Source organism: Enhydra lutris, unplaced genomic scaffold (genome assembly GCF_002288905.1).
Source record: "Enhydra lutris kenyoni isolate GAN:26980312 unplaced genomic scaffold, ASM228890v2 scaffoldscaffold73, whole genome shotgun sequence".
Lineage (NCBI taxonomy): Eukaryota > Metazoa > Chordata > Mammalia > Carnivora > Mustelidae > Enhydra > Enhydra lutris.
The window spans coordinates 3,643,740-3,668,698 of NW_019154157.1; the positions used below are offsets into that span (position 1 = coordinate 3,643,740).

Below are 24,959 nucleotides of genomic sequence, written 5' to 3' on the forward strand. Positions count from 1 at the left end.
TCTACAGTATGTAGATGGATTCTAGCCTTCTCTAGAGAGGAATAGTGCATATCGCTATTAGAGAAGTTTGGAAAAGTTGGGGAGAGAAGAAACCTCCCTGGCTTTCCAAATTTGGCCTTTTCCAAGCTCATTTGACTATATGGGGGTAACGATAGTACCTCCGTGAGGCTGTGATGAGGCTGTACTGGGGTAACTCGCACGAAGCACTTAGAGCAGTACTGGGTGGAGTAAGCACACAAAGGGTTGGCTGTAACTAAGTGCTTTTTAATCTGTGGACTTCGCAGAGTATCTAACCATCCCCTTACATATTTAAGACTATTTATCCATTTGACAGAGCACAAGCAGGGGGAGCGGTAGACGGAGGGGGAGAAGCAGACTTCCCGTGGAGCAGGGAGCCTGATATAGGGCTGCATTCCAGGACCCTGGGATCGTGACCCGAGCCGAAGGCACACGCTCAACCGACTGAGCCACCCAGGTGCCCCATTATTAATGGGCATTTCAGTTATTTCCGATGGTGTATTGTATGGACAGTGCTGTAGGAAAACCCGACCATCTGTGCCGGTGTTTGTGTGGGAGAGAGTCCTACAAGTAGAACTGCTGGGTCAAAGGATATGCACATTCAAAAATTTGGTGGATCCCTCAGAATTACCTTCCAAAAGCTGATCAGCTATTATTTAACAGCTCATTTACCCCATAGAGAGATAAGAAGCTATCTTCCCATACCATGTGTGTGCTGGATCCTGCCTTCGTCCTGTGCTCCGTGACTGAAAATAGAGCTGACACAACAGAAAGTCACCCCTCTCTTCTGTCTTGCAGAGTCCGGCCACAGATAAGGGACCAAAATGACTGACTCAAAGTATTTCACCACGACCAAGAAAGGTACTCTTTGTTTCATTGTGGGGTCCTGTCCTACCCTTTCCTGGCTCCATCCTTCTGCCTTCTGCCTGCCAGGATGGGCTTTGGGGGTAGGGGTGGCGGCCTGGGAGCAAGTGACGGGAATTACCCAGAGCATCTTTAACCTTGTGGATCCAGAACATTGAAGAGTTGATGGTATAAGAAATTGGCTACTACTTTTTAGAATTCAGGAAGGGAAGAGCATTAGCTCCAAATGGAGAGGGGGGAAGCCCCCTTTTGTTCTGAATGGCCTAACTTTTTAAATATGTTTTTTCCTGGAGGAAAGAAAGCACACAGTCCTTTCAGTAACCCCACAGTGATGTGTGTGTGTGTGTGTGTGTGTGTGTGTGTGTATCTGGTCTTTATCCACAGGCACGTGTTTTACGTGGTCAGAGTCAGAATTTATATCCTGTTTTTCATTTGACATTATCTTAAACATTTCCCCACAGTTATAACTACTCAGTGTTAGTCTGCTGAGTTGACGCACTGAAATTTGCTCAGCTCGTCTTCTGTTTTAGGGCATTGTGGTTGTTTCTGCTTTCTGGGAAGCAGAGGTGGTTGTAGTGGCTGACGAATGTGCTTTAACCCTGTAAGCGTCTTCCTGACCGGCCCTCCCTCCCTCCCTCCCTTCCTTCCAAGTGAGATCGACACATGCCTGCTGACCAGATGAAAAGAGGCTGTTGAGGCAGCTGAGCCAGGACCTGCAATCTCCTCTTCCCCTTATTGAGCACATCTTTATTGTTCCAGCTTTCTTGCAGTTAAGCAGAGAAGACAGTCTGTTAAATAGTAATCACACTAAAGGTGGTGGGTGCTATGGTAAGGGAAGCGCAGGGGGCTGTGGGCGGACCTTGGGTGGAGCTAGCTGGTTAAGAAGGGGAAGGGTAGAAAGGGGAGCAGAGCACTTACTCTGCCCAGGGTATGCCCAGGGAAAGGAAGACACCTGGGCACAAGTTACTGAAGAGTGTGATGGAAGGAGAGTTGGAGAGTGCAGGACTAAAGGGGGTGAACCTAGTGCTAAGTGAGTTGAGGTGTCAGTGGTGGGGTTTTTGTGAGTTTTCTTTTGAGGAGAATGTCTATAGAGGGATGCCTGAGTCCAAATCAGATATCGGTGATGGTTTTAAGCAAGAGAAAATCCAAGGCAGTTTCTAGTAAAGAATTGAAGGGGGTGAAGATTGGGGGTAGGCAAAGGGACCAGTACCACAGCTCCCATGAGAGATGATGGTGTCTGAGCTGGAGAGAGGGGTGGGGTGGGGTGTAGCATTGTGGGTAGAGTAAATCGGATGCTTTATATGAGATTGAGGAGGTAGGCTTGGTGAATGATTTGATTTGGGGCCCATTAGAGGAAAGAGACATTTTGGAAACAGGCAGATCCCAGGTTTACCTCATCAGTCTTCTTAGAACTAAAGTGACTCCATCAATTGATGGTCAGTTGTATTGAATCTGACCAAACACTTTGAGCAAAGCCCTGCAATAGGACCCAGGGTCAAGGTCATGATGTCTGTTAGATCCTGCAGCAGGGAGACATGGCTACCTCAGTCTCTTGGAGGGGAAGGGCATATGTTCCTCTAGTCCTACAGAAGTCAAGAGTCTGAACTGCAAGGTCTGTAGATTCCTCTTGGCTCTGTTGAGCAATATACTCATGATGGCCTTGCTCTGGGTGGTACTGTGTGATTGTTCTTAATTAACTTTGTTTGCTCTCTGTCATCTCAAGTTCTTTCCCAACACATTGTTCAGTCATGATAAAAACTTGCAAGTTTTCTTTTTCTCAATGTGATTCCATCTAGAACTTCCTCAGCACTTCCCCCCTACATGACAGTCTTTGCTTTATTCCCATCCCAAATAACTTGAGAGGGAAGTTTGGGACCCTTTCTGTAAAAGAGTAATCCAAGCCAAGGGTCCCATGGCAAATTAATAACAGTAGCAGTCACCTTTAATGCGGGCCACTGAGTGCCAGGCACTGAGATGAGCATTTTACAACATTTACAACATTTACAACATTTACAACAGTGTTAAATGAGAGAATTCATTGCCCCAGTTAAAGTAGAGAGAGTACAGATGAAACCGGTTCAGAGAAGCAAAGGGATATCCTTGATTGGCATGAGCATATAGGCTTTGAAGCTGGCAGATGTGAATTTGAGTCTTGGCCCTACCTGCTACTAGCAGTGCGTTCTTGGGCAAGTCACAGCCTCCATTTGTTCATCTGTAAAATGGGAAGAAATGCAGAGTTGTCATGAGGATGAAATGAGAAATGGGGGAAAGTGTGGCACCTGCCTTAGAAAAAGGCTCAGGAAATCCTGGCGGCTCCTGTTTTGAGGGCAGGAGGCCTGTCTCATTCCAAAGTCTGCCCTTGTAACCTGTCATTGGGGTTATCTGGGCCCTGAACAACCCTATTTTCTCATTTGTTTTTTCCAGATCATCAAGTTCTTAAGAAAAGCATATTAAGTGCTCAGGCCCTCGTGGGGCAGCTGAATTCCCATTTTCAGAGCTGAGCAACCACTTGTGGCTCAGGAAGTGAAACCCTGAGTGTGCTGTTTTAACTGGAGGTTCTAGGAAAACAGGAAAAGCCAAGTGTGGGAATCGAGCAAATCCTGCCCTCTCCCTTCACATCTTCAGTCCCCAAATTCCATCACACACCGCCTTCAGGGCTTCGGGTGAGGGTGGTAGCTGAGGAGAATTTTGCTTTCCTCTGAATGTTTTTAACTGCTTGCTGAGCAGGATCTGTTCTCACACTTTTTGTCTGCCTCAGAATCTTTTTTGCTTCTGTAGTTCCCTCTGTTCAGTCTAGCACGGCCTCCACACTGCCCTCCTGAGAGCTGTCCCCTTCTGCTACCTCTGTCACTGAGGCCAAGGACCTAACGCGGCCCTCAGCTGGCAGCACAGGGTGTCTTTACCTGCCCCTCCCCTCCCATTCTTCTGGAATTTGGGGACTGGGAATGGCCCCCTGGCAGGGTGGGGGTGATCACTCATGCCTGCCTCCTTTTTTAGGGGAAATCTTCGAGCTGAAGGCAGAGCTCAACAGTGACAAGAAGGAGAAGAAGAAGGAGGCGGTAAAGAAAGTGATTGCATCAATGACCGTGGGCAAAGATGTCAGGTGTGCAGGCGTAGGCCCGGTGGCAGCTGGAGCGGGGCTCCGTAGCATGGGTCTAGTTCACATCGCTCCTTGACGGTATCTCTAGGCACCCATGTCTCCCCTTGCTATGGCTCCCTTCACGAGCCACCTTTCCACTCAGAAGGTTTCATTTACACAGGGGTCCTATGCTCAGATGCTGCTGGGGTTCGGGGCAGTGGAGTGAGTAGTGAAGTGGGCAAGGTCAAAAAGGCAGGAACTCTGTCAGAAATTCCAGAGGTTTGCTGCCAGCTGGGGAAAACGAACCCAGTATGGGCAGGTGTGGCTTTTTAAAAGAGTAAGAAATCTAGATTTTTTCATTTTGAATCTTATTTTTAAGCTTGCCAGATGATATTAAACAAACATTGCAGTGACACTGACACACACCTGTGGATGGGATTCATCGGATCGGTCGCCAGTTCACAGCCTCTGGTTTACATGTGACCGCCAGAGCAGCTGATGGGTAGCATTGCCACCTCTCTGTTTTTCACGCTTTTCCCCTGTGTAGACTGTCCCTTTCCCCTTTTCCATTTACAAGCTTGTTTCCCATCTCTGAAAACCCATTCAAGGTCTCCTTGTTGCCTTCCCTCGTCACTCCAGCCCACTGCCCTGAATGTGCAGCATTTGTTCTGTGTTCCTGTCACCTGGCACTAATTCTAGACTGTCCTTTTCTGATGTGTACTTGTGTTCACCTGTCCACCATGTCATTAAGTCCCCGGCGACAGGGACTAGATTTTGTAACAACCTAAGAGTTGCATAGTATTTGAGAGTATGCAGAAAACTTTCAGATATGTTTTTCAGCAGTTCCTTACAGTTCCCACATTGTACGTAACAATGTGTTTACTGCCAAAGAAACCGGATAAAGAAGGGGTATAGGGACTGCCCCCAGTCACGTGGTTCATAGCAGAACTAGGACGTAAGCCCAGCCCTTCTGAAATCAAAATCCAAGGTGTTTCCACGCATACCCCCTCCTCTCTGCCTGCATGGTGCCCAGCTCCATGCCTCATAGGCCTGGGGGCTGGTATGGGGCAGCTCCTCATCTGGATCGTATTTCTCCAGACTTCTCCATGGATTGCCCTGTCCTGTTGCCACCTCAGCAAGGGACCTCCTAACAGCACCATAGCAGAGACAGTTCTGCAGAGACACCTGCTGTAGACAGAGTGGCAAAAGGATCAGGCGTCTGCTGGAGAACTGGGCCTCCTCCCAAGTCACATCCTTCCCAGACAAAGCCACTCTTCTTCAAATAGAACACAACTGTCACCTCCTCACAGAGGAAGCATCTTTATTCTTCTGTCTCAAGTGAACTTGTTGTGCTGGTGTGGCAGGCCCATCAGCGGTTCCTCCTCCCCCCGCCCCTTTCTTCCTGGTTCTTCATCTTCCAAGGTGATCCATCAATGTCAGCATCAACTGGGTTCCTTCCTAAGGGAGCCCAGAGAGCTCACTTTGACCTCTTGAGTCTCTTTTCCCATGTCTTCGACCATTAAGTCACAAGACTTGAGAGGGGAGGTGAAGATTCCAGAGAGAGAAAATTGACCTCTAATCATATTTCACATCTCAACGGTGTTAGGACTCTGGGGTTCCATGTTGGGAAGGGTTCTACCCAGAATAACAGCAGTCATGAGCACAGGTTTTAGAGCCAGACCTGGCTCCTCAGGCAAGTTATTTGACATTTTTTTTAAAAGATTTTATTTATTTATTTGACAGAGAGAGAGATCAGAAGTAGGCAGGGCACCTGGGTGGCTCAGTTGGCTAAGCAACTGCCTTCGGCTCAGGTCATGATCCCAGGATTTCGGGATCGAGTCCCACATCAGGCTCCCAGCTCCACGGGGAGTCTGCTTCTCCCTCTGATCTTCCCCCCTCTCATGCTCTCTCTCACTGTCCCTCTCTCAAATAAATAAATAAAAATCTTTTAAAAAATAAATAAATAAAAAATAAAAAAAATAAAAGAAGTAGGCAGAGAGGCAGGCAGAGAGAGAGAGAAGGAAACAGGCTCCCTGCTGAGCAGAGAGCCCTATTCGGGACTCGATCCCAGGACCCTGAGATCGTGACCTGAGCCGAAGGCAGAGGCTTTAACCCACTGAGCCACCCAGGTGCCCCTTATTTGACATTTATGAGCCTCAGTATTGTTTTCTGTAAAATGAGGATAACACACTGGCTTCTTGGGGCTGTTAATTGAGATCATGCATATAAAACCCTTAGTGCTAAGCCTGGCTATATAGTACATGTGCATATAGTGCATATAGTACATGTGCATGCTGGGCTAGTTTTTAGTGGGCAGCTGAGCTGGCCCTTGTGGTGAAAGGAGCATGGCCCATCCCTGCTTCCCTACAGCCTTCTGGAACGAGCAGCCCAAATATAAGGGAGCCACATTAACTATGAGGGAAAGAAAATAGTTGTTTTCATTTACTCAGCACCTCTCAGATCTCAAGGACCAGATACCTGAAATATGTTGTCTTCTTTAATTATCACAAGGGCCCTGTGTAATGGGGTTTTGCTGCACCATTCCTACAGGTGAGCAAACTGAGACGTGGTTGGGAATGAAGGAATTTTCCCAATTTCATATAGCTAGCAGGCGGCAGAGCTGGGTTTGAGCCAGATCTGATGGGCTATAGAGTTGTAGTGAATGAACTCTGTAAAAAAAACGGAGGACTTTGCTTTTCATATCACCTTTTGGGTTCCATTGCTACCCATAAGTGGTAACAGAGCATAGCTGGTGTCTTCCCTTTTACTAGGAAGTCCTGTTATTTTTTTTCCCCTCTCTCCCATCCACTGTCCCTATTTCCCCACCCCACCCCCAAACCACCCATTAGCTCTCTGAAAAATCTTCCTTTCTTCAGCCTTACCTACACTCATGCCATTTTGACTTTCTAGTGCCCTCTTCCCCGACGTGGTGAACTGTATGCAGACAGACAATCTGGAGCTGAAGAAGCTGGTGTACTTGTATTTGATGAACTATGCCAAGAGTCAGCCCGACATGGCCATCATGGCTGTCAACACCTTTGTGAAGGTGAGTAGGAGCTTGGTCGGAGGAAGGGCATGGGTGTTCACTGCTCCATCTTTCCTCTGTCTCAGGGTGGGAGACTATGGCCCTGAGTAAAAACACTCAGGCTCCTTTCTAATCCCTCTGACTCCCAGCCTGAGGGCCTCCTAGTACTCCAGCAGAGGGCTCCCACTGTCTCAGAAAATCAGTTGCTACAGACCCTGCTAACTCATTCCGAGTGAGGTAGCCTAAGACCTGTATTGATCCTCATGTCTCCCCACTGGGATGCACCATTGTCCTGCATCCTTTGCCAGGGCAGGATTCAGCAAGCATCTGAGAGCTTCTGTGTTCGCCTTCTAGACTTTGCCCCTTTCTGTGTTTTCCATCCAGATTAAGGTGCAAACAGCTATTTGAATTGTCAGTTCTGTGTACCTTTAGAACTTTCCTAACTCTCCTTGCCCTGTCGATGCTCAGATACACACAGGCACATGAGGGGTTCTGTGGGTTATGGTGCTGGATGGATGTGGGTTTGAATCATGGCTCTGTTCTGTGACTGGGTGAGCTCCCAGTCTCCCTGGGGGCCTCGGCTGCTTCACCCTGTAAAACAGGGTTAGAGTCAACAATACACAAAGTCCCAGCACATTATCTGGCAAATGCTAGACACCTGTACACGGCACTTTTGGTGCTGTTGGCCACGGTTGGTGGGCCATCTGATATTGCTGAGCCTGCCCCTGGCCAATGGCTCGTTCCCCTCAGGATTGTGAGGATCCCAATCCCCTGATCCGGGCCCTGGCTGTGCGGACCATGGGCTGCATCCGCGTTGACAAGATCACAGAGTACCTGTGTGAGCCACTCCGGAAGTGCCTGAAGGATGAGGACCCGTACGTGCGCAAAACAGCAGCTGTGTGTGTCGCCAAGCTGCATGACATCAACGCCCAGCTGGTAGAGGACCAGGGCTTCCTGGACACGCTTAAAGACCTCATCTCTGACTCAAACCCCATGGTAAGCCGTTGCCACCCACCATACCACTTCCACCACCTCCTGGGTTGCTTGGGAATACCTTGGCTTCCTCCTCCACCAGGCACTCCCCAGTTCCTGGAAGTCAGAGCCTTGTTGGGTGGGCTGATTGTCCTCGTGCCTATGGTGGTTCGGGCACCATCTTTGGAGGGAGTTAGAACTGGATTCTCCCCTTAGTGCCCTCTCTAACACGAGCTATACGTCCTTTGGTGGGCTGCCTAACCTTCCAGAGCCCTCTTTTTTTCATTAGTAAGATGGATCTAACTCCGTGGCTGGCAGGAGTGCTGTGAGGCTTAAGCTGTGAAGGTAACACAGTGGGCATACCACCAAGACTAGTGTCCTTCCCTTTCCAGTCACTGTCATTGTCACTGTCCATCGGTGGGCTCTGGATGTGAGGTACTTTTCCCTCTCCCCGCATCTTCGGGGTTGCAGGGTTGTAGAGGGTCACCCTTGAAGTAGCATAGCCTGGAGGGCAGGGCCTCAGGATGTCGCTGGGAGGGGAGCTCCTCTTTTTTCATGTGATAGCAGTTTGGAGGGCAATGCACCAGCCTCTGTTTAAAGTGAAATGCACAGACCCCTCAGCCCAGCCATCCCACTCTGTCCTATGGAAACACTGACCACACAGGACCCTGAGTGGCCAATACAAGATTGGCCATTGGAGCACTGTCTGTTATAGGGAAAAGTTGAAAACCCTGCAGAACACACATAAAAAAAGCTGCTCTGGTAGAAATGGCTGGAGTGCCCAAGGCTTCACCTGACATCCCCTCTGGACTCCAGCCCCCATCTGTTCCCGTGGCCTGCAGAGCTCTGCAAGAATCTTCTAGCGCCAAGAAGCACACTTGACACTCCCTGAAGTGAGCTCTTGTAGCCAGTAGGCAGGGGCTATGTGTTAGGTAGCTAGGAATATTTTCTGTTGCCAGGCATTTGGAGCTGGATCTTTCTTTTGTTTCTTTTGTTTGCCCTCTTCCCCCCCACCCCCGCACTGGGGAAGGGGCCCTTAACATTCATTCTGGTTTACATCTGAGTTAGTAGGGTGAGTGCTCAGAGTGGGTCTCCATGCTGCAGGCCCTACCCATCGGGTCCTGTCATTTCAGGATATTCAACCTCTGACCTGCCAGCATGATTTGTCCCAATGTCCCTTGGCCCGAGCAATGCCCCCAGCCTATATCCCTTCCACCCTCTCAAACAGGTGGTGGCAAACGCAGTGGCTGCCCTCTCAGAGATCGCTGAGTCTCACCCCAGCAGCAACCTGCTTGATCTGAACCCACAGTCCATTAATAAGCTGCTGACAGCCCTGAACGAGTGCACCGAGTGGGGCCAGATCTTCATCCTCGACTGCCTGGCCAACTATACACCCAAGGATGACCGGGAGGCCCAGAGGTGAGCAGGCTGCTCCTTGCTTGCCAACCTAGTGGAACCTGGTCCTTGCAGAGCTCCAGCCGTGAGCTGGTCCTCAGACCTCTGCTGGGCCCTTTGCCAGGGCCTTGCCCCACAGACCATTCTCAAGGGAAGCCAGAGCCAGGCAGTCACCTCTCTGCTTAACATGGTACAGACAGAACAGAAGCCAGGGTCCGATCTGGTTGTTGACAGAGACCCCAGTCACCTTGGGCTGAGTAAAGGAGGTGGATAGCACCAGAGTCACCATTCGTTGGATTCTTCCTGGGTGGCTGGGGCTCTGCCGAGTGCTTCCTATCCATTAGATGCTCCTTAAAGCACCTCTGTGAAAGCTGCCCCATCATTACCCACATTTTACAGGTAAGGAAAGACTGGTTTAGAAGGCGGATGAACTCATGCAGGTCACCCGGCTGGGACTCCCTGACCTTTGGTCATAACCAACATAATACCTTTCCCCTTTTGAATGCCCTTCCATTGGGGGGGAGGTGGGGGGAGGGCCTTAACACTGACCCAGTATTTATTAACTAACGTACATGGTGCTTAGGGCTTTGTATACATTGTCTCATGTAAGCCTTCAGCAACCCTGGGAAGGTGGCACCATCATCTCCGTCTTCTAGATGAGAAAACTGAGACTTAGAGTGGTTTTAACCTGTTGGGGTCAATTAGCAAGCACCAGAAGCAGAATCTAGGTTCTCTTACAGAAAACATGCTCTCTCGGTAACTAAAACCAGGCTGTTGCCTTTGTCTTTCTCTCCTGTTTTCCCCTTTGGAATGGACCCCAGCATCTGCGAGCGGGTCACCCCCAGGCTCTCCCACGCCAACTCTGCTGTGGTGCTGTCTGCTGTGAAGGTGCTGATGAAGTTCATGGAGATGTTGTCCAAGGACCTGGACTACTATGGCACGCTGCTCAAGAAGCTGGCCCCACCCCTGGTCACACTGCTGTCGGCCGAGCCGGAGCTGCAGTACGTGGCCTTGCGCAACATCAACCTCATTGTGCAGAAAAGGTACCCGGACTGCCATATGCGCGCACAGTGCCCCTGGTGTGGTGGGGAGGAGGGATGGCTCCTCCTGGGAGCAGGACACTAAAGGGAAAGTGACCTGTCGCTGTGTAGGAAGTCTCAGGAGCTTAACCCAGAAGTCTTAACCACAGGCAGCTTTGTCCCCCGGGGGACATTTGGAAATATCTGGAGACATTTTTGGTTGTCTGACTTTGGGGGTGCTACTGGCACCTCATGGGCAGAGGCCAAGGGTGCTGCCCAACATCCTACAGTGCGCAGGACAGCTTTCACCCCCAGAGACTGTTCTGCCCAAACTGTCAGTAGTGCTGAGGGTGAGAAACCGTGGCTTAGCCTGCCGAGGTAGCAGATGAGATCAAGAGGCTCATGGTGCTTCTTTTTTTTTTTTTTTTAAAGATTTTATTTATTTATTTGTCAGAGAGAGAGCGAGAGTGAGCACAAGCAGATAGAGTGGCAGGCAGAGGCAGAGGGAGAAGCAGGCTCCCCGCTGAGCAAGGAGCCCGATGTGGGACTCGATCCCAGGACGCTGGGATCATGACCCGAGCCGAAGGCAGCGGCTTAACCCACTGAGCCACCCAGGCGTCCCCGCATGGTGCTTCTTAACCGCAAACAAGGGATGGCTCCACAGTCCACAGAACCTCCTGAATCAGGGTATAAGATTCTGTGTGTATATTTTTCCTCAGGACAGAGGCTATAGCATTAGTCAAATTCTCTGAGGCCAGAGGACTTCAGAGTGGTGAGATGCAGCAGACTTCTCATTGGCCTTGGGCCTGAGGAGGGGTATGTGAGAGTCAGATGCCCGTGTCCGGCGGCTCCTGGGTGGATAAGTTAGTTAAGCGTCTGACGCTTGATCTCAGTTTAGGTCTTGATCTCAGGGTCGTGAGTTCAAGCCCCGCATTGGGCTCCACACTGGGCATAGACCCTACTTTAAAAAAAAAAAAAAGGAGGAAGCCCATTTCCACTGGCCCCATGGGAACAGCCACTGCTCCTAAGAGAAGGTGCCTGATACCCAGGATGGGTAGAGTTGAAAAACAGCAGTGTCAGTCTGAGGGGCCCAGGATAGGAGGGGTTCTCTGGAACAGTCCAGCAAACAGTGGGGCTGGTCTCTGGAGTTTTCCTCCCAGCCTTTTTGGTCAGATGGCTCGAACAGTCCAGCAAACAGTGGGGCTGGTCTCTGGAGTTTTCCTCCCAGCCTTTTTGGTCAGATGGCTCGCTCAGCAACCAACTTCTCCTTGCTGGGCGCAGAGAACAGGGCCTCTTTTAGACATTCTTTCTCGGAAGATGGCACTTCTCCCTGTCCTGTAGCATCATTCCGGCTCTTAGGGCACTCCTGGGGGCCCAGAAATTTCAGTGGAGTCCTAGCAGTTGTGAAGGTTTGGGAGGTAAATTTGGGAAAGCTTTTTGAGTGCCTAAGTAGAACCATGAGACTAGGGATTCATTCGTAGTTGCGGGTGGGATTTAATAAGGTGTAGTGACCTGTAGATCCCAATCAGTGTGAAGGGCTCCCTGTGCTATATTTAACATGGCAAATCTCTTAAGAAGTTGACCGTGTTGCCCAGGCACCATCTGGCCCAGTCCCCACATGGTTGGGCAGCTTTTGCCGGGTCCTGTTTGCAGAAACCATGTCTCCCCCACCCCCGGCTTGGGACCTTATCTCCCCGACCAGGCACAGCAAAGGCTTCTTGCTTTGCCGGGACCTCCCTGAAGCTTGCACAGCAGCACTGAGTCCTGCCCAAGTAGATTCTCTCCTTTTTCTCTGCTGTGTCTTCTCCCCTCCTCACTGCTTACCCTCATTCTTTTCCTTTCTTCAGTTCTAGAAAGGGCAGAGAAGTAGGAGTTGAGGGTAGTGACTCTCGATTCCACCCTTATTAGCACTAGATGTGTGACCTGGTGCAAGGCCCTCCACCTTCAGCTTTCCTCATCTAAGAAAAACGAGGTGGACGGTACCAGTCAAGGGAGGAGCAGCAGCACTGGTGACAGCGCCACATAGAAGGTGCCTTCCCTGAGGCAGGCCTCGATCCTGATAACTGCTTCCCTTCTAACTCTCACAACAGCCCTGTGATGTAGACATCTGTTGGGGTCCCTGGGACGACCCCCACACTCAGAGATTCACTAGAAGGGCTCATGGGAGTCAGCATATAGTTGTTTTCACGGCTTAGATTTAGTATGGCTGTAGTAACACAGGTAGAGTCGAGGAATCCATGTACAGGCTTCCTTATGGACCGTCCTCCCCATGAAGGGGGTCACACAGAGCGCAGTCATCCCCGAGCAGCAAGGTGCAACAACATGTGTGTAATTTTTCTGCCTAGGGATGCCTATTGGAGACTCTCCGCACCCTGGGTTTTTACTGGGGACTGATCACATAGTCACCTTCCAGAATTTCAGACTCCTAGAAGGAAAGCAGATATTCAACATAGATCATACAAACAGTTTAGGCATAGTTAGCGACCTTTATCATTTAGGGAATAGTGAGAACACTCCCGAAAACAGAGTTCCCAGACGCCAGGCCTTTCTAAGACTGGAGACTGAGGCCTGCCTGCAGTGGTAACACTTCTACATGGTGTCATTCTGATTGCATGAGTGAGGAAGCAGAGGCCCGAGGTCACAAGCTGGGACTGGCATGGAGGTCTGATTCCCATGCCCGTCACCTGCTGCCTGCTCCCTCTCAAATATGAACACTGTCTTGCTCATATTCCCTCTTCCCATCCTGGGATATGGTTGGACATACAATGGCGAGTCCGTGGACCCTCGCACAGGAACGTGCAGCCATGGTAGTGACTGCCTTCATAGGTGTCAGGATCTACTTCGGACCCCAGAAATGCCCCCAGTAAACATGGAAGGGGTTTTCTCACAGGGCTTATGCTTTGCTTTTTGCTCTTTGGACAATCCTATCTTGTCACCAGGCCTGAGATCCTGAAGCACGAAATGAAGGTCTTCTTTGTGAAATACAATGACCCCATCTACGTGAAGCTGGAGAAGCTGGACATCATGATCCGTCTGGCCTCCCAGGCCAACATCGCCCAGGTCAGCAGAGGGCTGTAGCCAGGGCCATGAGCTTTGGTGTTGGACAGCAACACCACCACCAAGCTGTGGTCTCTGAGTGGCCTGACAGTTCATCTCGCGACGAGCACTTAGCACAGGGCTCTGTAAGCAAGCACTCAACAATCTTAACTGATATTTTTATGATTAAAGCCTTTGTTCTCCCTACTATTACTTATTATCCATCCACTGAAAAGTAGTAGTTAGGTAGCCGTGCTAGCTATCTCAGCCTAAACAGAGGTTGTCCAGTCCTGCCAACTAGTTCTTCCCTGCTTTCCTCTTGGGGCACCTGATCTCTCTCTCCTTCCCTTGGCCCTTCTTCCTCGAGCAGGAGGCAGAATCCCATCCTTCTAGGGGTCTTTGTGTACCCATTGTCCCGGCATGTTGGTTACCTTGGGAGATCCACTCCTCCCCAAACCCATCTTCTCTGTTTGGGCCACAGGTCCTGGCGGAGCTGAAAGAGTATGCAACAGAGGTGGATGTGGACTTCGTACGGAAGGCTGTGCGAGCCATTGGGCGCTGTGCCATCAAGGTGGAGGTGAGGCTCTGGGACTCTGTCCTCTGTAGGGGGAGAGGGAGGGAAAGGAAGCTGAAACCAGGAAACCAGTCTGATTCTAGCAGAATATGGCGGCTACTCCTGGTTCAGGAAGGTCTGAGAGTCACTGCTGGAGGCCCTGAGGCACCCATTTTGCAGATCTGATTGGGTTCCTTTTCTCTCTGTGATCACCTTTAGGCATTCAAGTTGTTGCAGATGAAAAAACCCACCTGTAACCATGGGTTCTCCTGCAGCCCCAGCTGCTGGTGGCCCTGATAGACTTAGCTTTCACTTCATGGGGTTTTGGAGCAGGGTTCTCTGCCTGCTGAACATTTTAGCAATAATCATGATTTAGCTGTCCATATGCCCTTTTGTCCAAGCTCCCAAGGCTATCCAGACCTCTGTGTCCTGGCATTTTATCCCTCCTATTCCCTGCCTATGGTGACATTCCTTGACCACTGAGCTGACTTTCTTTTAAGTTAGTCCATTGAGGACTAGGAGATCCTCGGACAGCTGGTCACCCCAGCCCAGCCCCTTGAGGCATTTTCCCCTTATGATGGCATCCTGAGAATCTCTCCCACAAGGGCCTTAGTGCAGCCTACTGGAATAAGGGGTGGGGAGTGGTGGTCCAAGTAGAGACTTTCTGGTTTTGGTCATAGGGACCCATTTTGGGAAACTAGTAGAAGTGAGGTGGTGCTGGGCTGAAGCACAGTCACTGCCCTCAAGGCTTGGCCTGGAGGCACTTCAGATACCCTCCCCACTCTCAGGAGCTCTACTGGCCTTCTCGGTCTAATTCTGTTTCTCTGTGTCTCTGCCATCCCCAGGCTGTCCTTTTGTACTCATTCTCTCGCTTGTTATCTGGGGAGAGTATTCTCTTGTTTTCCCTCTGTGGCAAGGAAGGGGGCAAGACATGACTGAGCCCTTGGCCAAAACATGGTTATCAGGAGTTCTTTTGGAAGTGGTTGCAAGGCCCTTGCCCACATTCCTCTTCCCACAGCAATCTGCAGAGCGCTGTGTGAGCACGCTGCTCGATCTCATCCAGACCAAGGTCAACTACGTGGTCCAGGAAGCCATTGTGGTCATCAAGGACATCTTCCGCAAGTACCCCAACAAGTATGTGCCCATCCCTCCCAGTGTGAGGGTGATGTGGCTCTGCTGGGGACAGGCATGTGGGGGGAGGAAAAGCAACAAGGAGCCTCTCCTTTTTCCTTATTTCTCTGCCACAAATGGCATTCTCAAAAGAAACCTATTGTTTTTTCTTATTTCTCTTGAGTCACCCCTCCTCCACTCCCCAAACTAAATAAGCACTAAAATGTAACAGATAAACTCAAATCCCATTACTCACCACCCTCTCAGGATCTTGTGGGGCAGCTTCCTGTCTCTCTCGGCCCCTGCTGGGCCTCTTCTGGGTTGCCTGGGCTCCTTCACTGCTCACATGCTGGCTGTGTGCTCGTCTCTTAGGTATGAGAGTGTGATCGCCACACTGTGTGAGAACCTGGACTCCCTGGATGAGCCTGAGGCCCGGGCCGCCATGATTTGGATTGTGGGCGAGTACGCCGAGCGAATTGACAATGCTGACGAGCTGCTGGAGAGCTTCCTGGAGGGCTTCCATGATGAGAGCACCCAGGTGAGCTACCAGGTGGGGCGACTTGGGCCAGGGTGTGGGTCGTGACTGGCAGCTTGGTACTGGTGCAGTCCATCCCACCCTGAAACCCTCTCCTCAGCCAGCAGGCCTCAGGCCCAGCGCTTCGTGATACAGCTCTGACAGTGTGGACAGATAGTGGGTCTGACAGGGGTGGCTCCTTTTCCTCTCACCCTGCATTAGCTATGGGGAACTGTGGGGACAGTCTATGATGGTGGACACTGAAGGCAAGCAGAAATTTCCAGCTTTCATTTCATATTTATCTTTGGATAAGTAAGACATTCAATTAGTTCAAAATTGAAAAATTACGAACAAGTATATGGTGAAATGTCTCCTTCCTACCAGTTTCCTGGTGACCCAGTTCCGCTCACAAAGATCATTAGTGTCATTTATTGGTTTCTTGGGGATACTTCCAGGGATGGTCTAAGAATACATTGAACTCATGGCCACCAGCGCTACAACTCACGCCTACACAAAGCTTCTCTAACACACTATTTTCTTCATAAGGCCCATCACCTCCTCACGCTAGTGTTCGCTAGCCAGCACTTCAGCCTGACCCTTGGGGTGGGGGCTATCATTAACAGTGAATCATCAACAAAAAGCAGAACGTGAAAGATGTGGCAGGTAAATAGATTATGAAGAGGACACTTGTTTATGGTATGAGGGCAGAAGCAACAAGACAGAGTGTCACCTCCTTTGACCTCCGCTGGGAGTATGTACCTCAGGCAGCTTGAACTTTTCACTCTTCTGCACTTTGTTGTGAAAGATCACGAAAGCTCCCCAAACATTGACTTTGGGGTTACAAGTACGTTTTAGGAACTAGGCAAATTCCAAATACAGGCTCTGCGGATAATGAGTGTCCACTGTGTATATGTCGCCTCTCGTTTATTTATTTATTCATTCATTCATTCATTCATTCATTTATTTATTTATTTATTTATTTATTTTTAAGTGGTCTCCACGGGTGGCATGGAACCCAGTGCGGGGTTTGAACTCGTGACCCTGAAATCGAGACCTGAGCTGAGATCAAGAGTCAGACATTCAACCAACTGAGCTACCCAGGCATCCATCCCACCTCTTGAACTGTGGGGCATGTGGCTGGCTCTGTCAGTATAGCATGTGACTTTGGATCTCGAGGCTGTGAGTTTGAGCCCATCATTAAATGCAGAGATTACTTAAAAATAAACACTACTGGTAGCGCACTATACACATTCAAATTGTACAGCACCGTGCCTTTTTCCCTTAAGAATGTATCTGAAGGCGCTGTTGTTACTAACTGATGGGACTCTTCACGGCTGCATAATGCCATGTTTGTTTAACCAGCCTCCCCTGATGGATATGTAGGTGTTAGTCTTCTGCTCTTTTAATCAATACTGCTATGAATAATCTATGTAGGGTGCATGTGTGAGTCTAGCTGGGGGATAAATTGTGAGATAAATTCTTTCTGGTGAAGGGGCCTATGCACTGGAGACGTGGAAAGAGGTTCCCCATTTCCTTTGGTGTAGGGACTGTTGTGGTTTATAGTCCAATCTCAGAGGTAGCATAGCCCTCCCCTTACCTCCTTGTCAACCTAATACGTTCACAGACTGTTTTTGCCAATCTGATGAACAACAGGATGTACCTTGGTTGGTTCTGTTTGCATTTCTGTTGAGTGGGCTTGAGCATCTTTTTTTTTTTTTTTTTAAAGATTTTATTTATTTATTTGTCAGAGAGAGAGAGGGAGAGAGAGCAAGCACAGGCAGATAAAATGGCAGGCAGAGGCAGAGGGAGAAGCAGGCTCCCTGATGAGCAAGGATCCCGATGTGGGACTCGATCCCAGGACGCTGGGATCATGACCTGAGCCGAAGGCAGCTGCTTAACCAACTGAGCCACCCAGGCGTCCCACTTGAGCATCTTTTCATGTGTATTCCCTTTTCTGTGAACCAGGCACTGTCTGCTCATGCAAGAGAGCTTTTAAATGTGTTTGTAAGCACGGAAATCTTTGCTGCCCAACTGGGGAGTGTGATCTGTTGGGTCAGAGCATGAGCCTTGGAATAGGAGACCCCAGTCTCCAAACCCTTCTTCTGTCCCTTCTTGGCTCTGTGGTTTCTGTGATTGTACACTAATTCTCTGCTTCTCTGAGCCTCAGTTTCCTCATTTATAAAATGAGGTTCATAAGACTGTGCCTGATCCTGTTGCTCTGAAAGTTATAAAGAATGCTTTGTGCAATGTCCTTAATGGGCGCCCAGGCCATGATGCACTCGTGAGTGGTAGTATTGGTGTTGATCAGAATTGGTTTAAGAGTAAACTGGTCCATGGGGCGCCTGGGTGGCGCAGTCATTAAGCATCTGCCTTCAGCTCAGGTCATGATCCTCGGGTCCTGGGATTGAGCCCTGCATCGAGCTCCTTGCTCAGTGGGGAGCCTGCTTCTTCCTCTCCCTCCGTAGCTCTCCCTGCTTATTCTGTCTGTCAAACAAATATGTTTTTAAAAAATAAATAATAAATAAAAGTAAACTGGTCCAGGCAGCAAACCCCTGGGGACCTACTGCTTTCCTGTTGCTGGTAAGTTCCGGGAGTGTGTTCTCTTCCGGCATTCTTGGATGAGGATGCCCAGACGGCAGCATTAGGGCTGTGTGTGTGTCCTCGGGGTGGTTTCTCCTTGAGGAAGACTCCCAGAATTAGGGCCTATTTGGGGTCAGTGGTTCCAGCTATGACCTGTAACAGCATGGTGACTTCCTTAACTCCCTTCCCCCTGGTAGTTCCAGCAGCGGTCCATGCCTGTTTGCATCAGCCTGAGCCAATCGCCATGATTCCATTTGGCCAAGTTTATCAGACTCCTCTCCCAGTCTCCATCAGGCAGAGAGGAGGGTGATTCTCTGAAGGAGAGCCAGTATTTCTGTTAACCAGAAGACAGACTAGATGCTAGATGGGCAAAAACAACAGATGTCCATCACAGAATAATAGTCCTAACTCCTACCATCACCCACTCCCACTGCCACCTGCCAAGTCTGCTATTAGCCTGCCCTGGGCTGCTTTTACTTTCACCTTACTAGCCTCCTCACTTGCTTGTCTCTGAGAGAAGCAGAGCCTGACTTGGGATCCCTTCTGCCCCCCACCATCAAGTCCTGCCTGGGATTAGTGCAGAGGAAGTCCTCTGGGGGGTGTTTCTGCGAAACTAAAGTAAATCTTTGTAGCCCCTTCTCCATTGGGCAAAGTCTGCTGGAGAGCCCAGGCTTAGAGAAGTCAGCAAGGGAAGCTAGAGCAGGAGCCTGGGTTGGGGAAACGAATCTAATCTATGCTCCTCCCCTACCCCTACTTTGGGCGGCCTGGAGCAAGTTAAACTTGCCAAGCCAGTTTCTTCTTCTCCAGCGCAGGGTTGCTGCAGAGCTGATTGGATGCTGTGTATAGACTGGGCACTCCAGTGTGGCTGGGTGGTGGTGATGGCACTTTTAATTAAGTGGCCAGTTGCCTTCGCTTCCTGGGTTCACAACACCATTTGGAGTTTTTATAAGCATGCTTGTTTAGTGCTTTGCAGTTTGAGAACTTATTTAATTTATTATATTTATTTATATTTTAGTTAAATTTTTAAAAATATTTTATTTATTTGACAGACAGAGATCACACATAGGCAGAGAGGCAGGCAGAGAGTGGCGGGGGAAGCAGGCTCCCTGCTGAGAAGAGAGCCCGATGCGGGGCTCGATCCCAGGATCCTGACCTGAGCTGAGGACAGAGACTTTAACCCACTGAGCCACCCAGGTGCCCCTATTTTAGTTAATTTTTTGTATATGTTTATTATTATATTTATTGGGTGTGGAGCCAAATACGGGGCTTGAATTTACAACCTGGAGATCAAGACCTGAGCCAAGATCGAAAGTTGTACGCTCAACCAACTGAGCCAAGATCGAGAGTTGTACGCTCAACCAGCTGAGCCACACAGGCACCCCAGGGAGCTTATTTTAGATTGTCTCTTTGAGCCCCCTTGTCCTGGGCTCCTAGGCCTCTCTAGCCATGGACAGGGAGCTCAGAAAGTCTTACCTGGGGTGGTATGTCAGTCCAGCCTGCGTCTTGCCTGTCTGGATGGCAGGGGCAGTGACATCATTGCAGGATGGTTGCCCTGAACATGCAGGCTGACATGTGGGGTGTCAGCATGTTAGTGAGGCTGGGAGGCCTCAGGCTAGTGGTCAGAGTTCCTAGGCAGTGTAGCAGACCTGACAGTGACGGATGATGCCAGGCGGCCAGCTGACCTGGGCTGAGGAGAACTCAGTAAAAATCCCTGCGTGCTGGCTGCAGTGATGTTGATGACCACGGTGACAGGTGTTGTGTATTGAGCAAAGTATATGATAGGTTATTTACATTCCTTATCTCATGGGCTCTTCCATCAATCCTGTCAGGAGTTTACACTAACATTATAGGTGAGGAAGCAGACTTAGAGAAGTTGTAGGACTTGTCCAGAGTCACATTCAAATGAGGTGTGATATAACTCTAGCTTCAAAGTGGTCATAAATTACAGTTTTGTGAGCTCACAAGAACCCCCCTGAAGCAGGCCACCCTTCTCCCCACCAAATGAGGATAAATGGCTTCCCCTGGACTACCTGGCCAGGGGTTGTAGCCAGGTTCTAGAAGCCAGTCTCTGGGCTGCCTCCTACTTTGACAACTGCCAGCCCCACCGCTCCTCTACTATTGGCCCATGTGTAACCAAATGACAAGGACTCTGGATTGCTTAATTCCAGAAACGGATCACATCTCCTCCATCCTGCCACCTGCTATTAGCCCATTCTGTGTACCCTCCATTTTGCCAACCACACCCGGAATGTGCTGTCAGCCCTGTTCCCTCCCTCCTGCCGCAGGCCTGTCCCTGGCACAGCCCTGCCTCAGGAGCCTCAGGCTGCCCTCTTATCTCAGGACTGGCAGAAGTGAGATGTGGCTAAGGAAGGACTATGTGCAGAGAATTGTTCTTTCAAGAGATGTTTTTTGAGTTAGCAAGTTTTTCTTAAGTGCCTGCTGTGCACTGGACACTGATAGAACAATAACCAGGGATACAACTGTGATAGGCATGATCTCTGTCCATAGGACAGGCTGGTGGCTGGAAAGCATTCTGATAGTGTGGGGGAGTGCTGATGAGGGAGTGCAGGAAGCTGCAGAAGTGTGGGGGTGCTGGGGCAGCATGAGCTCCAAAGTGTGAGAAGAGGTTGGCCAAGCTGAGGGCATGATCAGGTAAAGCAGCAGCAGCAGGGTGAAAGCTGAGAGAGGGCTGGGCTGGGTTGGTTCTCACCTTCTGGTAGGCGCCCTACTCCTTAATGACAGGCTGACTCTGTGGGCCTTCCTGGCCCAGTCCGTCAGTGGTACCATCTCTGCTTGTTGACAGATGGTCCCTTTAATAAGCACACCAGCTAGAGGCGCCTGGGTGGCTCAGTGGGTTGGGCCTCTGCCTTCAGCTCAGGTCATGATCTCAGGGTCCTGGGATCGAGCCCCACATCGAGCTCTCTGCTCAGCGGGGAGCCTGCTTCCTCCTCTCTCTCTGCCTGCCTCTCTGTGTACTTGTGATCTCTCTCTCTGTCAAAAGAATAAATAAAATCTTAAAAAAAAAAAATTCTAGCAAGACTATTTCCCACACATATTATCCTTCTTTAAAAAAAAAAAAAAAGAAGCACACCAGCTACACATGTTGCCTTTTTAAGGTGCGAAATCCTTAAGGCACTGTGAGTCTGGGAGCCCTGACAGGTTCCTGGGACCCTAGGGTAGGGTTGCCAGATAGTAGTGGCCATCTCCTTCCTGAATGATAATGCCAAGGTCCAGGCTATTCAGCACTACTGTGACAACCCCCTGGCCTTAGTCTGTGCTCTGTGGCCAACTCCAAACCTGGGAAAGCTGCTTTCAGCTTCCAGGGCCTTTGAAAAATACTCTTCTCCATCTTTGAGGCCCTCATTTGGTTTCCTTCCATCCCCACATGAAGCCCTCGCTGCTTGTTCCTTGTCACCTTTCTGTCTTCCCACAGGTCCAGCTACAGCTACTAACAGCCATCGTGAAACTCTTTCTGAAGAAGCCGACAGAGACCCAGGAGCTGGTGCAGCAGGTCCTCAGCTTGGCCACTCAGGTCAGTGCCCCAGCCTCTCTGCTGCGCCCAGTGCAGGTCTCACTCCACAGGGGGCGCTGTGGTCTGAGGAGCCAGCCAGACCTTCGTGCCAGGGTTCTTCCCCTGAGGCTGGCATCACTAGAGGGGTTGGCCCTAGAGTAATCCAGGACCCCTGCTCAGGGAGCTCAGTCACAGATAAATCAAGATGGAGTGGGTCAGGTGAGGAAGTCGAGACAGACTGTAAACAAAAGAGGGGAGGGAGGTCCAGAAGAACCAGAGGGTTTGTACGACAGGGAAGACAGATTTTGGAGTGGAGCGAAGACTGGGGACAGGAGTGGGAATCCCCTGTTTAACACTGGGCTAGGGGAGGAAATCGAAGGGCCAGGCCATGTTTAGGGACAGGTTAATGGGACTGCTCAGGATCAGTGTTCAGCACTGTGACCATGCCCAGGTCATGGGATTTGGGGAGGAGCTCCTTCCTTCCCAGCTGGTTGCTCTGCTATGAATTTAATATGCTTCTTGTCACCTCCCCACTGCTTAAGGACTCTGATAACCCAGACTTGCGGGACCGTGGCTACATCTATTGGCGTCTGCTCTCCACGGACCCAGTGGCTGCCAAGGAGGTGGTGTTGGCTGAGAAGCCACTCATCTCTGAAGAGACAGACCTCATTGAGCCCACACTGCTGGACGAGCTCATCTGCTACATTGGCACCCTGGCCTCCGTCTACCATAAGCCTCCCAGCGCCTTTGTGGAGGGGGGCCGGGGCGTTGTGCACAAGAGCCTGCCACCACGCACTGCCTCGTGAGTGAAGTTGGCCAGTCTCCAGGCTGAGCCTCCCTACCTGGTTTTTCGGTTCATTAGCCTAGGCATTCAGGCCTATTGTGGTAACCCTGGCCAGGCCTGAGTCTGAGGGAAATTACCATTCTAGTGACATTTTTATTTTTATTTTTTAAAGATTTTATTTATTTATTTGACAGAGATCACAAATAGGCAGAGAGGCAGACGGGGAGTGGGGGAGAAGCAGGCTCCCTGCTAAGCAGAGAACCCGATGTGGGGCTCGATCCCAGGACCCTGAGATCATGACCTAAGCTGAAGGCAGAGGCTTAACACATTGAGCCACACAGGCAGCCCAAGTGACTTTTTTTAGAGATAGAGCGTGTGAGCCAGGGGAGGGGCAGAGGGAAAGAGAATCTCAAGCTGACTTCACACAGCGTGGAGCTTGATCCCATGACCTGAGATCATGATCTGAGCTAAAAACAAGAGTCAGACGCTTAACCTACTGAGCCACCCAGACGCCCCCATCCTAATGACTTTTTTTTTTTTTTAAGATTTTATTTATTTATTTGACAGACAGAGATCACAAGTAGGTAGAGAGGCAGGCAGAGAGAGAGAGAGGAGGAAGCAGGCTCCCTGCAGAGCAGAGAGCCTGATTCGGGGCTCGATCCCAGGACCCTGGGATCATGACCTGAGCCGAAGGCAGAGGCTTTAACCCACTGAGCCACCCAGGCGCCCCTCCTAATGACTTTTTAATGGATGTTTACCACAGAGGCACCTGGGTGGCTCAGTCATTAAGTGTCTGCCTTCAGCTCAGTCATGATCCCAGGGTTCTGAGATCCAGCCCCTCATTGGACTGTCTACTTGGCGGGAAGCCTGCTTCTCCCTCTTCCACCCACCTGCTTGTGTTCCCTCTCTCGCTATGTCTCTCTTTGTCAAATAAAGAAATAAAATCTTTAAAAAAAAAAAAAAAGAAAAAGAAAAATGTTTACTACATACAGGGTGACCTCATTTGATCTTTACAACAGCTCAAAGAGGTATCCCCATTTAATGGATGAGGACAATAGGACAGAGAGCTTGAGGGCCTGGTGTGGCATCCCACAGCCAGCACAGCTTGTCTCAGACTTGATTCTAATTCCAGAGCCCTGTTCTTCTCACCCTCCTCTGCCACCCCCTGGTGGTTGGTTTGGCCTGCATACCCAGTCCTCCAGGGCGGGCATCCAGTCTTTAGAGCGCACTGAGTGGTGGAAATAGACAGCCCCTCCCTTCACTCACCCCCATGATGCTGGATCTCTTGGAGAGCCAAAAAGATGGATCAGGCGTGGGAAGGGGGAAGAGGAGGGGCCATGTAGACAGCCCTTCTGGAACAGTGTGGAGATCCAGGTGCCTGTGCTGGGGGAGGATCCTGGAGACTGAGGACTCTGACCTCCCTGAAACAGCCCAGCGCCCAACCCACTGACCCTCTCCCTCCTATGTCATCACAGGAGTGAGAGCACCGAGAGCCCTGAGACTGCCCCTGCCGGAGCACCCTCTGGTGAGCAGCCGGATGTCATCCCCACCCAGGGCGACCTGTTGGGTGACCTCCTCAACTTGGACCTCGGCCCCCCAGTGGGTGGCCCACCCCTGGCCACCTCCTCAGTGCAAATGGGAGCCGTAGACCTTCTTGGTGGAGGCCTCGACAGCCTGGTATGTCCTGAGGCCCTCTGTGGATAACATTAATAATGACCTTCAGAGGAGTAGTCAGTGAGCGCCCGGTCTGTGCCATTCACCAACCGAAGGCCTCAGGGTACACCTGTCTGCGAAGGTGACTATGTCACTCCCTACTTAGAGGGGAGAAAACTGAGGCTTCAAGAGTTCAAGTGACCTTCCCTCTAGGAGTGCACAATATGTTGCAGACACGGGACTTAGTCCCTTGCCGGGCCACTAGATCTGGAGCCTGTAGGGCTAGAGGGGCCACAGCAGTGTCCACTTACTCCCACACCCTCCACCAGCTTGGTGCAACAGCCCAGGAGGCCTGAGAGGCTCAGGGGGGGGTCAGGGACAGTCCCTCCTCCCCTGTAGAAAGGGGGTGGTAAAACTGGACTGGTTATCTCCCCAGGACTTGTTCAGGCAGCAGGTAGAGCCAGGAGGAGGGGTAGCAGAGCCCCTGTCACTTGGCCATGTCTGGCTCAGGTCCCCGAGGCATGACACAGGAAAGGGTAGGAAGGGCCATGGCACAAGACGTGGGTGGTGGAGTGAAGCCCTGAAAGTAGTGCCCTTCATAAAGATAGTCTGGGCCCCCCTTAAGCCTGGCACAGTCTCGCCCCAGACTCCTCTCGGGAACAGCAGTGACTAATCTATTCCCTCTTTCCCTCTCTCTCTTGTCTCTGTCTTCTTTCCTGGCTTTTCTCTCTGCATGTGGCTGCCTGTTCTCTTCACCCTGCCTGCTTCTGCTTGGAGATGGGGGATGAGCCTGAAGGGGTATGGTTCAACCCTTGCGCCACCAAGCCTTTGTCTCTGCTCTTCCTG

General features: G+C 50.5%; 1 protein-coding gene across 2 annotated transcripts in view; it reads left to right on the forward strand.

The window, feature by feature from the left end:
* Positions 1 to 24,959, forward strand: part of LOC111160028 (adaptor related protein complex 1 beta 1 subunit) — a 54,775-nt gene that overhangs the window by 18,044 nt on the left and 11,772 nt on the right. The window contains exons 2-15 of one of the 2 annotated variants that reach the window (XM_022522794.1): positions 817 to 879; positions 3,880 to 3,985; positions 6,872 to 7,007; positions 7,737 to 7,982; positions 9,187 to 9,377; positions 10,175 to 10,396; positions 13,312 to 13,432; positions 13,890 to 13,985; positions 14,980 to 15,095; positions 15,444 to 15,609; positions 21,599 to 21,697; positions 22,219 to 22,478; positions 23,936 to 24,137; positions 24,891 to 24,911. In XM_022522794.1, the coding sequence (XP_022378502.1) occupies positions 843 to 879; positions 3,880 to 3,985; positions 6,872 to 7,007; positions 7,737 to 7,982; positions 9,187 to 9,377; positions 10,175 to 10,396; positions 13,312 to 13,432; positions 13,890 to 13,985; positions 14,980 to 15,095; positions 15,444 to 15,609; positions 21,599 to 21,697; positions 22,219 to 22,478; positions 23,936 to 24,137; positions 24,891 to 24,911 (2,019 nt within the window). In that variant the 5' untranslated portion in view covers positions 817 to 842. The remainder of the gene's footprint in view (positions 1 to 816; positions 880 to 3,879; positions 3,986 to 6,871; positions 7,008 to 7,736; positions 7,983 to 9,186; positions 9,378 to 10,174; positions 10,397 to 13,311; positions 13,433 to 13,889; positions 13,986 to 14,979; positions 15,096 to 15,443; positions 15,610 to 21,598; positions 21,698 to 22,218; positions 22,479 to 23,935; positions 24,138 to 24,890; positions 24,912 to 24,959) is intronic. The other variant, XM_022522793.1, reaches the window with a different exon arrangement.